Source organism: Lepidochelys olivacea, assembly GCF_965140295.1.
Source record: "Lepidochelys olivacea isolate rLepOli2 genome assembly, chromosome: 2".
In the NCBI taxonomy this organism is placed as follows: Eukaryota; Metazoa; Chordata; order Testudines; family Cheloniidae; genus Lepidochelys; species Lepidochelys olivacea.
This window is the reverse complement of record NC_140412.1, coordinates 180,490,164-180,505,656: the sequence shown is the minus strand read 5'-3', so window position 1 is coordinate 180,505,656 and position 15,493 is coordinate 180,490,164. Positions and strand designations below refer to the sequence as shown.

Sequence of the window (15,493 nt, the reverse complement as noted above, 5' to 3'; positions counted from 1 at the left end):
GGAGTCGGTGATGAATTTGGCTTGTCTCTTTTTCTGCATGTCTTCTTAAAAGAGGAAGATCAGAGTTTAAAATGAATAGGGAAGGATCTATAATAAGAGAAGAGATAGGCTAGAATCATACAAGTTAATAATGGAAAAGACATACTAGACAATAGTGTAATGAAGAACATTCTTATAATGCATACATACTATGAGATAGAGTTGAGATTACTGGGGGAACCTTATCTCTGAATATACTGACTTGCACATTTAAAAATCCAAGTCTTAACGATGCATAACCATATAGCCTGACTTTCAAAAGTGCTCAGCACCCTCAACTTCCACTGAAGACCATAGAAGTTGTGGGTGTTCATCACTTCTGAAAATCAGGTCAGTAACTTCTTTTTGTTTTTCCGTTGCTTTTCCGTATAATTTCCTATGTTATATATAAAAAGGAACGAAGGGGGGAAGCTGAAAAACAAATAGATTAAAAAAATAAAAATGTTTTTGAGAAAAAGTTCAACCAGAAGAGCAGGTTAAAATGGCAGCTACAATGTAATGCACTAAAGATGTGTTTCACAGGTTCATTCTGAGTTCCCATCCAGATATTAAACTATCAAGCTTATAATACTTGTTAGTATGGCTGCAGATTGTTTTTGTTGCATTCTCTGAAGCTCCAGAGAACAAGATGACAGAAGCAACCTGTCCTGCCTACTGCAATAGCCATTAAAAAGCATCATGCGCTAACCATTACCATAAGAGTTACCACTGACATCTTCAGCTGTAAACAGAGCAAAACTGTCTAATAGATACCACTGTGTGGTGACTATTGGCAAATGCTCTTTTAATGGGGATCATTGTAGGTGTCCGACATACAAATGTGGATCACTACCATTAGGTCAACAGACAAGTCAGCAAGGTTTTTATCCTACAGATCTTTTGCACACAGATCTCCTCCTATTAAACTCAGATTCTAAAAATCCAACCCCATATGTATCAAATATTTAAAGCTTTTAAAATAGTCATACATACATAGGTATGTATATGTGTACATACAAAACATAGAGCAACAAGCCCAAACACCGAACAGTGGATTGTAATCTCATATCACTGAAGTCAATGAGGTTATACTAATGCAAAACCATTGTCAGATCAGAATCAGACCCCAGGTTTTCAGCCATATCTCTATGATCCAGGCTATTTGCAACCATGCGTGGCTTTTAAAATAAGAGAAGATTAAGCCTGTTCATTCCATCTGTTTTCATACATCTAGCTGCTGTCCTTTCATCTGCACTTACTTTGACATCCATAATTTATTCCCATCAGCATATGTAAATGTTTAAATCTGCAATATTATTATTTGGGGTTGTTATACCGTATCATTAACATCATACCTTTCACCCAAGAGTGACAGTATTAATTAAGGTTAAACACCCATTTTTTCATGGTCTGTGTATATAAAAACATCTTCTGTATTTTCCATAGTATGCATCCGATGAAGTGAGCTGTAGCTCACGAAAGCTTATTCTCGAATAAATTGGTTAGTCTCTAACATGCCACAAGTACTCCTTTTCTTTTTAGTATTAATTCAGGACTTTGGTGGCCCAGAAGTGTAAACAGTTCATTTCCATTCAGGTCTCCCTTTAGTTAGTACCGCTGCTATCAATACATTGAACAACAATATTATATAGTGCTTGTGATCTAGTTATTTTAAAATAAATACTATGTTAAAACCTTGCCAAGTATAGTTTACCAGTGTTAGTTCAAACAGTTTTTGGATTTGTGTGTATTGTATATGTAAAATACATTCATAAAACAAGAAGTTAATGTTAATAAATGTTATTCATGGGATTCTCAAATCTTTATATAGTGTGGACCACATCTTAACAGAGAGTTAATACAATAGACCACTTTCCCTCCCATTGAAATGTCATGGGACCTTCCTATGTGTGATCCTATGGCATTCCAATGGCAATTACAGCCATTACTTACCTCAAAAAGCAATATTAGGACAGAGTACCTTTAATGTGATTTAGCAGCTGTAAACAAGAAGGAAAGCCTGTCCCATGTGACCAACAAAGTTGATAACCCGCAAGTGTTTTAAGGACTACTATTGGTCCACAGAACCACGGTTTGAGAATCATTCTGTAAAAGTTCTCAAATATCTAGCTAGCTAGCTATAATTCATAATCTATTTGCCCTTATTTTAGGCAGAGGCTGACAGCATTGTGACCCTGCAGACATTTAGAGACAAATGTGAACCTGTTTTTCTCTTTTGTGTTGTAAGTTCAACAATCATCATCAGCTTTTATTTTCGTGCTGCCTATTTTTGTTGTTTTTTCAGTATATGAAAATAAATGTAAAGTTGTACAAATGTGAATTATATCTTTACAATTTTAGTGTATAGGATATTGTTGCATATTGTACATACCAGTCATTTTATCAGTGAATCATATTTTATATGTTCTTGGCATGCAGAGAGGAAGGGGTATTAGCATAGTTCTTCTGCTAACAGGGAAAGAAAATTCTCCATCTACTATAGTACATTATGCCAGGCCTGGTTGCTAACTCTGTAGGCAAGTGGTTTTTTTTCTACTTGGAAGTTTTGAGATTTGGATTCCAGCAGCTAGGGACTAATAACCAGGGTGCATTAAGCAGACTCCACTCTATATGACTGCAGCCACATGAAATTAACAGCATCTCTGATCTCACCAAAAGCTATCCAGTTCCACTGTGCTGCTCATGCATATACATGGTGGGGCAATGAGCAGAAGAATGAAGCACAGAAGGAAGAGTAGTGAAGGAAGCTGTGGGGAAATGGAGGAACTAGAACTGAGATGAGGAGAGACAAACAGTGGAGGGAAGAAACCTGGGAACAAGGTGGATAGGAAATGAAAGCAAGAAAGGTCTAACTCTGTACCAGTGAAGTAAATGGAAACTTTGTGATTAACTTTAGTGGGCTAAAGGTCAGATCCCAAAGGAGAAAGCGAGTAACCAAAAAACAAGAGTAGTCAAAAATGGGGATGGGAAAATGGAAAGAGATGGAAACAAGGACAGAGAACAGCAAGAGAGAAGGAAAATTTAGGCCTGATTCTCATTAATACTAAGGTCCCTTTACACCATTTTATCAATGTAAATGGGCCTTATTGTGGATATAAATTATGTTTACACATGCTTTAATGCCTCTTTATATAGCTAGAACAGTGTAAAGGGATTTTAGTGTAAATAAGAATCAGGCTTTCTAAATTCTTTCCTTCAAATTTATTTTGAATTTTGAGCAAATTAATTCTAAGTGAATTTGTGCAAGGTGTCTGATTGCTAGCCCTGGACATTTTGTTGCACTATTTACTGAGGACCAGATTTGGCAGTCCTTAATTGAGCAAAACTCTTATTATCTCCAATAGGAATTTTGCTCAAATAAGGATAGCAAATTTTGGCCATTTCAGAACAAATACAGCTTGGGCATCAATAGTAGTAGCATCCTTATCCTGCCACATACCCAATTTGGAGGAAGAACTTCTGATGGTGAAAACAGGGCTTAATTTGTAATGAAAAAGGTGCCGGAGCTCAAGCAATTTTTTTACACTCATAACTGATGCAGCAAGCCCAAAGGTGCTGGTGCTATGAACCCAAGCTTAGAGGTGGAAAGGCTAAGTCCTGGCACAAATTAAGCACTGAATCAGAAGGAAGTTCATTCTGTATACCTGTGGTGCCCCAAATTTTCCTATAGCACCCCCCTCCTCACCTGTAACAGAATTTGTCTGCATGCCTGCTTCCTCTCCCCCTCCCCCCGTTACTACACATTTGGCTCTGCAGAGGAGAAGCTGGGGGCAGAACTGGGGATGGGAGAGGACCTGTAGCTAGAGACGGAGTTGTGGCTGGGGGCAGAGCGGAGCTGCAGCAGGGGGTGGAGTGGAGCTGCAACTGGGGGCAGAGCAGGGGGTGAATAGAGCTGTGGCTGCGGGCTAGCCTGGGTTCAGCTTCGTGCCCCCCTGAACATTCCTCTGCACCCCACAGTTTGGGGACCACTGCTCTATACCCTTTCAACTGCTGGCCTTTCAGCGGAGCTGCCAACACAGGTAACAGTCCAGTCATTGCCAATTGTGACCGTGGTCTGTGCTAAGTAGACAACTGCTCAATAGGAACTTGACTGAGACCACCTACTCATTTCATGTAGGACACTGTTGAGCAGTTGGATGATAATTTTAGGTTGTCACCCAACTAGGCTATATTTGATGTGTTGAAGATGAAATGCTCTGTATCCCATTACACATCTCTTAAATTAGACATTGAACTCCATCGCAGGTCAAGCCATTTCAATAAGAAAATGCCAGATTCTAAAATGTAAACCCTCTGAAACTTTTGAGATAAGAGCTATGTTAAACAATAACAGAATAACAAATAATAGGAATAACAGTCAGTTTTCTTTGATAGCACTAATTTTAGCCCTGTGTTTTTGATTCATCACCTGTTTTGCAAATCAGTCTATCTGCAGTGATACATTGCTACAACTTTTAGTTTTAGAACACCGTATCATGGTAACTGTCTATTGCTGGTCAAAAATAGATTGTGTTAGAGGTCAATTAAATGTGCAAAACTACATTAGTAGATCTTACTGAGAGTTTTATTTTATCATTTATTTTTTACAGGATGGCAAAATTATAGCACTAGTGCGAGGCACAAATGCACCACTTCTCAGTAAGACAGTAATAGAGCTAGTAGAAGAAGAGAGGAAAATTTTAGCCGGGGAAATAGAACGCCCTCAGGTACTCACTAGATAACTGTTGTCTTATCAAGTTTAAATATAAATGCATATTATTATTACATTTGCATGGTCTCTTTCCGTGTGTGGTGTTGTTTTTATTTCTTTTACTGTTGATATTTCGTTTTCATTTTTGTGGATACCACTATCTTTACCATGAACTGGCATGTATCTCATCTTTTAGAAACTTCCATTAAGTGGTACTCATCCACATGATACTGGTAATTTTACAAACTGATCTGTATGCAGAGGAGGGATTCTTCACTAACAAAAATATAACCAGCATAAAAACTAATTTTGTATTTATCTCTGTATTTATTTTTATACTTTCAATGCTGGAGATTTTTCTTATTATTTTACTAAGGGCTCGAGAGAATAAGGGAAAGGGGACAGTTCTTACCGAATTCCTCTTTCCAACTGAAATGCAGGTGAAAGATTTCTATTTATCTGTATAGATGCAAAAGATAAATTGTAATGGACTACAACTCAGTTAAGAAAAATCAGAACAAATTGTCTTAGTTCTGCATAAGATAGCATTATACCCTATCAAATATATTATTTAGCTTCTAGGGATAAAACTGCTGAAGAGATAACTGGTAACTGAGCTTGGTGACTTAAATAAATTATTTTTCTTGTGTTAGCAGCAGCAAGCCTGCCCGTTTCAAAACCCACTTGAACTTTGTGAATAATTGAGATTAAATAATTTAGTTGTGCTGCTAGAATTTTGGTGTTTACTTTATATTCTACATTTAGCAGAGAAATAGGTTGGACATTTCCACAGTTATGTCCATCTTTATGTTTCTTTCTGGGCTGGCACAAGGTTTCACAAAATCTGCAAAAAATGTTTAGAAGCAGAAAAAGAAGCAGCTTAAATGTTGATGTTGGTATTATCTTGCACTAAGTTAACGCTGCAGGGAGTTTTGCAGAGAGGGGAAGCAGAGAAAGAACAAAGGAGTGACTTGCTCAACATCACTGGCATAGTCAGGAATGGCACTTAGGTCTCATGATTCCCAGTGAGCTATCCACTGGCCCATACTGCCTCAATATTAACTTCATACTGACAGTATAATTTTATCAGAATAAGAACATGAAAACTGCAATTTTCTTAGGTACAAGAGCTTGTGTTTTTAGAAGAGAAAGCATCAGAAGATTATATTGAAGAAACCCAACTTGAAGGTAAAAGATATTTTAATTATTTTAAAATTACTACTACAAAGAAAAAACTTAAGTATCTTGTTAGGTATTTGGTATTAGGATTATGTGTGTCCAGTCATAACATTTTCCTTTGGCTCATTTGAGATTATGAGAGATTATTGTGGAAGGAGTCAAATATCACATGCAGATGCATATGAATGTCGTAAAATGATCAAACTAATAACAGACATACTTATGTTGTTATTATTAATTATTTCTATAATGTCTGAGATCTGGATCCAGCTCTATGAAGATTTAACATGATGGAGCGCTCAATGTCTATAGCAAAGAGTTTAATTTGAACTTTGAATTATCTTCTAACGTAATATAGCATCCATGACAGAAAAGTTATGGTAAAAAATGGTGACCAAGAATGACATGGCACCTAAAAGCTGTGCATCTTGTAAAGGCCTAAGAGTATGAATTTTGTTGGGGAACAAATGAGAGCCCCATTTCGCATACAGTATCCTCCAGAGTCTCACAGAAAGGAGTCTGATTTTGTTAGTGGTACATATGAAGGACAAAATGTCAGCAAATATGCTGAGTGCAGCAATTACAAGATCTGTAGCAGCGTTGTTTTTTCCGAGATGTTCACGTGGCCTTGTCCATCTGGCCTACCACAAGAAGTGCAAGTCAGAATGACTGCTCATGCATTTTGGAGCACAGGCTTGTTCTAATGCCTGGTAGAACTAGTGACCCAATGAAGAAATTAAGAGATGAGTAAAACTACCAAATCCCTGGATTTATAAGACTTAATTAAGGAAAGTCAAATTAGATACCATCTACAATCTAAGCAGTTGCAGGCCAACTATTTGGGAGGTCTGTAGTATCAGCAAAAAGCAAAACAGGCCCAGGAGAAAAGGCAATTTGAAGGCTAACAACAGCGATACAGTATTTCCAGCCCTTTAGCACTTCTATCCAGCTCTTCTTCATTGAAACAACACTTTTGAAATGCGACTTCAGAGCAGGGCTGGCCTTACCATGAGGCGAACTGAGGCGGCCGCCTCAGGTGCCAGACTGGGGGGGGCGCCACTAGGACCCAGAATGTAGAAAATTGTGTCTGCTGCTGGTGCATATGTATTCTCTCTGCTCTAGATGCAGAGATGGTGGAGTGCTGTGCTGGAGGAAGGAGGGCACAAGAGACATAACTGGTAGGCAGGAGAAAAGGTGAGAGGGAATAACAGAAAGCAGCAGGAGCTGCAGGGAGAGAGGAGGAGGAGCCTCTTATGTACCTCTCTAGCACCCCTAGGAGCCTGATTAACGCCAGCTTCTCAGGGAGCTTCCTGTTTCCTGCTGCTTCCCTGAAACCACTTGAGGAGAACAGGCAGTCAACTGAAGTAGTAGGAGCCAGTTAGGCCTTTAAGACGCTGATATCTTTCCTCACTCAGGCCCTGCTACCAGCCTGCTTATTTGTCCCCTTCAAATGAGTGTTGAGAGCCACTATAGCTGGCACAGAACAGCAGTCATGAGTGAAGGAAGAAAACACCCCTCTGGGGCAGCATTCGGTAAAAGAAAGAAAGCAAAGGAAGCTTTTCTATCTAAACAGGAAGGAGCTCTCCTAAGATACATAGACACAAATGTTCACAGTGAGCCTTCCGGCCCCAGTGAGGATGTGAGTGATGAGGAGATGCCTGATCTTCCAGTTAGAGTGCAGGTGACCTGGCAGCTACTGCAGCATCCATATCTCCATCTCAAATGGATGTAACCGTGCACATTCCTGAAGAAAAGTGTAGATCAGAGAAGAGAGTGGTGTAGGTGCAAGAAACAGTTGCTGCTGAGTTTAATTCCTTAAGTCTAGATAATCCAGGACTGAGTGGACCCACTTGAGCAGTAGCCTGAGGGAATTTCTTGTACTGCATGGGCCATAGCAAGTGAAAAACTTCATGTTCCCCAAAGACAATGAAAATAGAAGTTTCCATCCAACACATTACTGGCGTGAAATCCCCAATGGTGACAAAGTGGAGAGGCCATGGCTTATGTACTCAAAAGCCCAGAATGCTGCACACTGTTTTTGTTGCAAACTCCTCCAGTCTAATGTTCCAGACACATGGGGTTCTACAGGAACAAAGGACTGGAAAAATCTGGCTAGAAATCTGGCATGCCATGAGACAGCAGCAAATCACCAGAGAGCATCCCAGCGGTGGAAAGAGCTTGAGATGAGACTAAGGTTAAAGGCCACCACAGATAATCAGCATCAAGAGAAGACTGCATCAGAGTCTCTTTACTGGCAAAATGTTCTGAAAAGGCTCATTGCCATTGTGAGAATGCTTGCTACCCAAAACCTAGCACTGCGTGGCACTTCAGATCAGCTGTATGTGCCAAACAATGGAAACTTCCTTAAAACTGTGGAGCTGATGGCTGAGTTTGATGCTGTACTCCAGGAGCATCTAAGAAGACTCACCACCCCACTACCTTGGAAAAACAATTCAAAATGAGATCATACAGTTACTGGAAGAAAAGTCAAACAGAAGATTGTGGCAGATCTGAAGTCAGCAAGATATTACTCTGTTATTCTGGACTGCACACCTGACATCAGCCATACAGAACAAATGACTTTAATGGTGCATTTTGTAACAACAACAGAACCTAGTGAAAATGTCCCTGCAATGGTGACTGTCAGAGAGCATTTTCTAGAATTTATTGACATTGATGATACTTCAGGAGCTGGTATGACAAATGTGCTCCTTAAAAAGCTGGAAGATACGGGAATTACGATAGCTGACATGAGAGGTCAGGGCTATGATAATGGTGCCAACATGAGAGGAAAGAACAGGAGTGCAGACACGGATCCAAGAGTTAAACCCTCAAGCTTTTTTTTGTCCCATGCAGTTCTCATTCATTGAACTTGGTGGTCAGTGATGCAGCATCAGCTTCTAGTGAGGCTGCTGAATTCTTTAATATAATTCAAACCATCTATGTATTTTTCTCTGCATCAACTCATAGATAGCAAATTTTGAAGCAACATCTGGGAATATCCTCTCTGACACTGAAACCACTGAGTGCCACACGATGGGAAAGTTGAGTGGAGGCGATAAAGCCTATCAAACACCAAATTGGGAAGATAGATGATGCCATAGTTGCCATTATGGAGGATAATGCTATGACAGGAACTGTTTGTGGGAGAACAGTGGTAGAGGGAAATGGAATCACCAGAAACATACGTAACTTCAAATTTCTGTGTGGCTTAGTGTTGTGGCATGACATACTGTTTGAAATAAATGTTGTGAGCAAGAGACTCCAAGGTGTTGACCTTGATATATCTGGAGCAAAGGAACAACTGGACAAAGCTAAGTCATACCTACAGTCTTACTGGTCAGATGAGGGATTTCAAAACGTTCTGAAGAGTGCACAGAAGTTGGCCGAGGAACTTCACACTGAAGCAATTTTCCCACCCATTCAAGAATACAAGAGTCACCGAAGAAGAAGACATTTTGATTACGAGGCACGGGATAATTCCATAAGAGACCCCAAACAACAATTCAAAGTTGAATTCTTTAACCAGGTGCTAGATTGTGCAATACAGTCAAAGAACATTTCATGTAGCTCAAGAAACACAGCAGTATATTTGGGATGTTGTATGATATTCCAAAACTCCTCACTATACCTGAAGAAGACCCACACCAGCAATGCAGGGCACTAGAGACAGTGTTGACAAATGATGACATGCGCGATATTGATGCAGGTGATTTAGGTGATGAACTGAAAGCCCTTTCAAGATACATTTCAGCAGGATCAACTCCAAAGGCTGTTCTGGAATATATGTGCACAAATAAGATGACCACCTTCTTTCCAGATGCTTTTGTTGCTCTGCGCATACTTCTAACGCTTCCTGTAACAGTTGCCAGTGGAGAACGCAACTTCTCCAAGCTGAAGTTAATAATAATACATCTACGCTCCACAACGACACAGGAGAGGCTAGTCAGCCTTGTAACCATCTCAATAGAGCATGAGCTGGCCCAGACTGTGGACCTTCGGGAAGCAGTTCAAATCTTTGCAACCAAGAAGGCACAGAAAGCACCACTTCGATTATTCAAACAGATAAAAATGCCAGTGTTTATTATGCAGACAAGAAAAGTTACATTTGCTGTTCAGGCGTTTGAAAGTTAAGTGTTACTTAAAATTTTTGAATGAGGCTTTTAAGTTGTTAGTTCTCCTTTATTGGGGTAGGTAGCAGAGCAGTACCACAAGAGGAGTAGAACAGGAAGAAGGCAGAATTGAGACCTTTCAAAGTTTTGGCCCAAGCGAGGGGTCATGGGGGCGCCATTTGAGCTCCCCGCCTCAGGTGCCAACATGTTGTGAGCTGGCCCTGCTTCAGAGCTTTCATGCAAGAATTAGGGCAGTTGTTTGTTTCAGGAAGGTAGTTCTTTTCAATCTCTGTTAAATTTATCACTCTTCAGCCCTAGCTCCTAGGGCTGTAAATGCTTGTCATTCTCCCCAAAATAGGGTTCTGCGAAGGCAAATCTCAAAGAAGAAAGAAGCTAAGTAAATCCATTTATTCATATCTGAATATCAGTGACAACATAGCAGAATTTTTCGAAGCTTTCACGTTTCAACGCTAACTTCGAGTACTCAGCAGCTAACCTTTAGTGACCTACTGCACACCATCCTTGCATCTCTCCTTGCTGGTTATCCCTTACTACAAAGACCCTCCACCATTCCTTCCATAACAACTTTCTCAAGATTTTTTCCATCACTGTTCCTAATGTGACAAAGTACATAAATTTACATCTCTTGATTTCTGACATCAGGGTCTGCTTCTCTCCACTAACATTTCTAACATGGACAAAAGGCAAATGCCTAAGAGATCCACAAGAATCTTCACCAGCACCACACCTCAAAAGCTTCAGTTCCCTTCTTGTCAGTGAAATTATCTTCCCACCGTTCACATCCATAAACCACTATGGAAAAAAATAAACTTTTCACCAGTTGCATCTTTGAGAAAAACTGTGGCATCATGAAATATACAAAGGAGGCCATAGCTGAGCGAGTCATCCCTAGTTTTTCTTCCAGTTTCTTTGGAACAGGCTCCTTGGTTGGATATATATGATCCTAAATAATTAAATTTCATCTGCTGCCTCTACAACTGGTCTGTTAATGGTGGTGCCCTCTTGCATCCTGTTTTTATTAGCTGTGTTTAACGTTCATGCATTTTGTTTTCGTTGTAAGCAGGAATAATCTGTATTCCTCATTAGTTGTTTTTGCAGACCCAAACATTTGTTGCACTGCATTGGTGGTTGTAGCAAAGAGCATTGTGTCATCACAAGATCTGAGGTTGATTAGGAGAGGTCCACCAATGAAAATCCTACCTCCTTCCACTTTGCCAAAACCTTCCAAACCTTGTCTCGTAATAAATTCTGTGCATGTGTTAAAGAGGCTTGGGGACAAAATACTCCTTGCCCAGTGGAAAACCCACTCACTGTTGCCTACTGCTGTTTGCACCATGGTCTGTTGGTGTTAGAGACCTGCAGATAGCTCAATAAGATGCTTTGGAATCCTCATGTCTGCTAATATCTTCCAAAAGATAGTCATGTCAGACCATATCAAATGCTTCTGAATCGTCAGTGAAGCACATGATCTATGGGTGATCGTACTGTGTGCATTTTTCAATGATGTGATGGATGTTCACGATGTGGTTACTTGTGCCTCTTTGAAACCAGCTTGTTGGGGTGATAGTTCTGCTTCTAGCCTTCCTTTCATGAGGTCCTAGATTATGTAGAGCAGAACTTTGCTTGTGTACTATGCCAGGGAGATGATATGATAGTTACTACGTTCTGTTATGCCTCCTTTTCTTTGGTAAGGACAGAAAGATTCCCTTCATTCAGTCCTCCAGCCAATTTCTAGTCATCCATACATCATTATAAGTTTTCAACATAAGATCAGTACCACATTTGCCAATTGTTTTAACAGTTCTTCAGACACAGTATCTACCTCTGGTGCTTTCACAGTCTTATTTTCATAATAGTATGCACCACTTATTCTTGCAGGATTGATGGCTCTGGCTCCGGCTTTGTACTCTTTTCTGTCATCCTGTATTATGAGTCTCTCTGCTGAGACTACATATTGACATAGTAATGTCTCCACCTATATTTAATGTCATCACCCTCAGTGAGGACTCTGCCATCATGATCTTTTATAATATTTGATCATGGGGAAAACCTTTTGGTAAGAAGTCTGACCACTGTGAACATACCATTCATGTTATTACTCTTTATAATTCTCTTGCTGTTTATACACATGGAAGTCACCAGAAACATAGTGACTACGTCATGATATAGCAATGCTGGAGATCAATTGTCCAATGGTCAGAGACTTTCCCAAGTGCCAACTGTGGGTCAGACCATCAGCTGTTAATCTCAAACATAAAATTAATACTTTAAAAAAGGAAGTCCACCTCTAAATGGTGTTATGCAAGTATCTTTCCTCTGCAGATTCTCACTTACCTGCCCTCTTTCCTGGCTTTTTTTTCAGAGTCTTTTCCATTACAGATAACAGAATGAAACCGAGCCCTTTATAACCTTGTTTTGAATGTTGAACTCCACAAGCAAGTGTGAGTGCTACCCCGAGCATTTATAGTTGTAAATTATTCCAGGATTTGCAATACTGAGGTATGTGAGTCTGCTGAGGCAGATCTGTATGTACAGGAAGAACTCCACTTATAGATAAGTAGCTTTTCTTTCTCTTAATGGATCTACTTCATATATATACACTCACCCTCCCTTATCTCTGCTTTCAAAGTTGTAGTACTAAGGTGTGAGCAGTTGGGAAAAGGAATTGCATTTCAGTGTGTGATTCATGTACAGAGGTTTATAATCCACATTTGAACCTCTACTGCTATTGGTTCCCAGGACCCTATATCTTGGTGAGCAGAATCCAAAATTAAAAGGAAGCATATGGAGAGCTCAGGTTTTAAGTATAAAAAGTAAATTAGTCTGTGTATATATTTCAGTAAATATATTTATAAATATGCATATGTATTCTTCCTTTTCTTATAGAAGGAGTCATATACACTGTTGCAATTATAAAACCTGATGCCATTGCAGATGGAAGAGTAGAAGAAATTAAACAAAAGGTAAACGAAATTTTTTAAAAACCCAACCATCGTCTCTGGTTAAGTGCCAAGATATGAGATGGGAGTATAATTGGATATTAATTTAGGACAAAACTGTACAGCCAGATCTGCTAATATTTATCCTATAAAACTGACAAACATAAAATGGTTGTGGCTGGAGCAATATGATTTTCACACTGATGCTGTTTAACATATTTTATGGTACTGGAAGAGGTATGTACTGAAGTATACTATGCAGATCATTGATTGACACACAAGTATTCCAACTGAAGCGCGGTAAGTTGCTTACACAGCCTCCCAACAGTTCCTTATTTTTTTCTGCAGTTGATGGCAGGGGTGAGAGTTACCCGTCAATTCTGGGATAGGGCAGATGAGTCACAGAAAATAATTTCACAAATGTGGAAAATATTTTCTTTGCCACAGCAGTATTTTTCAAAATTCTAGACCTACAAATAGACCTACAGATTAGCCAGTTCTTTACATATGTGTGTGAATGTATGCAGACAGTGATGAGCTGCCAAAATCTTAACAACGGGTTCCCTCCTCACCCCATGAGGGGGTCGTTGCCCACCCCTGCCCCCCGGGACTCCTGCCCCATCCAACCCCCCCACGTTCCTTGACACCCCCTCTGCAGGACCCTTCCCCCATCCATCCCCCTCCCCTGTCCCCTGACTGCCCCCAGAACCGGGCACCGTACCCCTAAGAGCCAGAGGCACGTGCCCACCCCACCCCTAAGAGCCAGAGGAACCTGCCGGGGGGCGAGGTGGGGAGTCCCGGCGGTGCTTACTTGGGGCAGCTCCCAGGAAGCATCCGGCAGGTCCCTCAGGCTCCTAGGGGCGGGGGAGAGTAGCTGGGGGGGAGCAGGGGGAGCAGTCGCTCCCCCCACTGATCACATCAAAAGTGGCACCTTAGGCGCCGACTCCCTGGGTGCTCCAGTCCTGGAGCACCCACAGGGAAAATTGGTGGGTGCAGAGCACCCACCGGCAGCTCCCCAGCCCCAGCTCACCTCACCTCCGCCCCTGAACGCGCCACCCCGCTCTGCTTCTCCGCACCCCCCTCCCCTGCTTCCCGCGAATCAGCTGTTCGGCGGGAAGCTGGGGAGGGGTGAGAAGCAGGCCGCGGCTTCCCGCTCAGGCTGAGCGTGGCGGAGGTGAGTTGGGGTGGGGAGCGGTTCCCCTGCACTCCCCCCCGCCCCGGGTTACCTGCTGTGGCGTGGGCAGCCCTCTTTGCGCTCCCCCCGCCCGAGCTCACCTCCTCTCTGCCTTCCTGGGCCCGAGTAGGAAGCCACCGCTTGCTTCTCAGTCCTCCCTGGCTTCCCGCCGAACAGCTGATTCGTGGGAAGCCGGGGGGGGGGGGAGGGAATGGGGAGGGCGGAGAAGCAGAGTGGGGTGGCACATTCAGGGGAGGAGGCGGAGGTGGAGCGGAGGTGAGCTGGGGGTGGGGCGGGGAGCTGCCGGTGAGTGCTCTGCACCCACCAAATTTTCCCCGTGGGTGCTCCAGAGCTGGAGTACCCAGGGAGTCGCGCCTAAGGCGCCACTTTGGGCCAGTTAAATTTAGAAGCCCTTTTAGAACCGGTTGTCCCTTGCGGAACAACCGGTTCTAAAAGAGCTTCTAAATTTAACAACCAGTTCTAGCGAACCGGTGCGAACTGGCTCCAGCTCACCACTGTATGCAGACATACATAAGCTCATGCTTATAGGAAAGTAAAGTCACAGGATATACACTGGTAATGATTTAGATGCATAGGCAGACACAACATTTGGTTAAGGAGACATCATGTCTGCCTCCAGAACATAGTACTAGAGGAATGCTCATTTCAGTTCCAGAAATGCTGAATTGTGGACATGCACACGTATAGTGGGTATATGCTGTGCAGGGAGTACGCATGGTGATCCAGATCATATCAGTGCATGCCTACTCTACGTATACATATTTCTACCATGCTAGTGGGAATTTTAAAAAATAGATACTCATGTTATTTCTGCATACGAAAATCAAAAAGCAAATATACTATAATAAAAAGTTAATATATACTTTGTAATGGCGGTAGACCAATTTCTCCGAAGTATGTACAAATACTTTACAAGTACATGACTGACTGCTGCATAATAAAGCTTTTACTGTCAGTCATTAGGAATGATTATGTGCTGCCTTCCCATAGGTTTGCTTTATTTGCATTACTGGAATCAATAATGATAAAACATGTTTTACAAATAGTAGAGATTTTCAATAAAATCTGTATATTGAGGTACATAATGTGTAACAAAAGGCTTCTTTATTTTAATGGGTGTCACACTTGAACACCGTCCAGTACTTTGAAAAGCTGGAAATTTAGTTGGGCTGAATGAAGAAGTTACTATATTTGTGATATTTCGTATTACCTCATTTAAGATTCTACATAAAAATCAGTCAGTTTTTAGAATCATGGCAAAAATATGTAAACTAATGTTTGCTGATTTGCTATATGTCTCCCTCAAATGCTTCTGAAC

At 41.2% G+C, this 15,493-nt stretch overlaps 1 protein-coding gene across 1 annotated transcript in view; it reads left to right on the top strand.

Moving 5' to 3' along the window:
* NME8 (NME/NM23 family member 8) overlaps positions 1 to 15,493 on the top strand; it is a 40,352-nt gene that overhangs the window by 4,693 nt on the left and 20,166 nt on the right. Inside the window, exons 5-8 of the mRNA XM_084618852.1 lie at positions 2,190 to 2,261; positions 4,629 to 4,745; positions 5,851 to 5,917; positions 12,928 to 13,004. Coding sequence (XP_084474978.1) covers positions 2,190 to 2,261; positions 4,629 to 4,745; positions 5,851 to 5,917; positions 12,928 to 13,004 — 333 coding nt within the window. The remainder of the gene's footprint in view (positions 1 to 2,189; positions 2,262 to 4,628; positions 4,746 to 5,850; positions 5,918 to 12,927; positions 13,005 to 15,493) is intronic.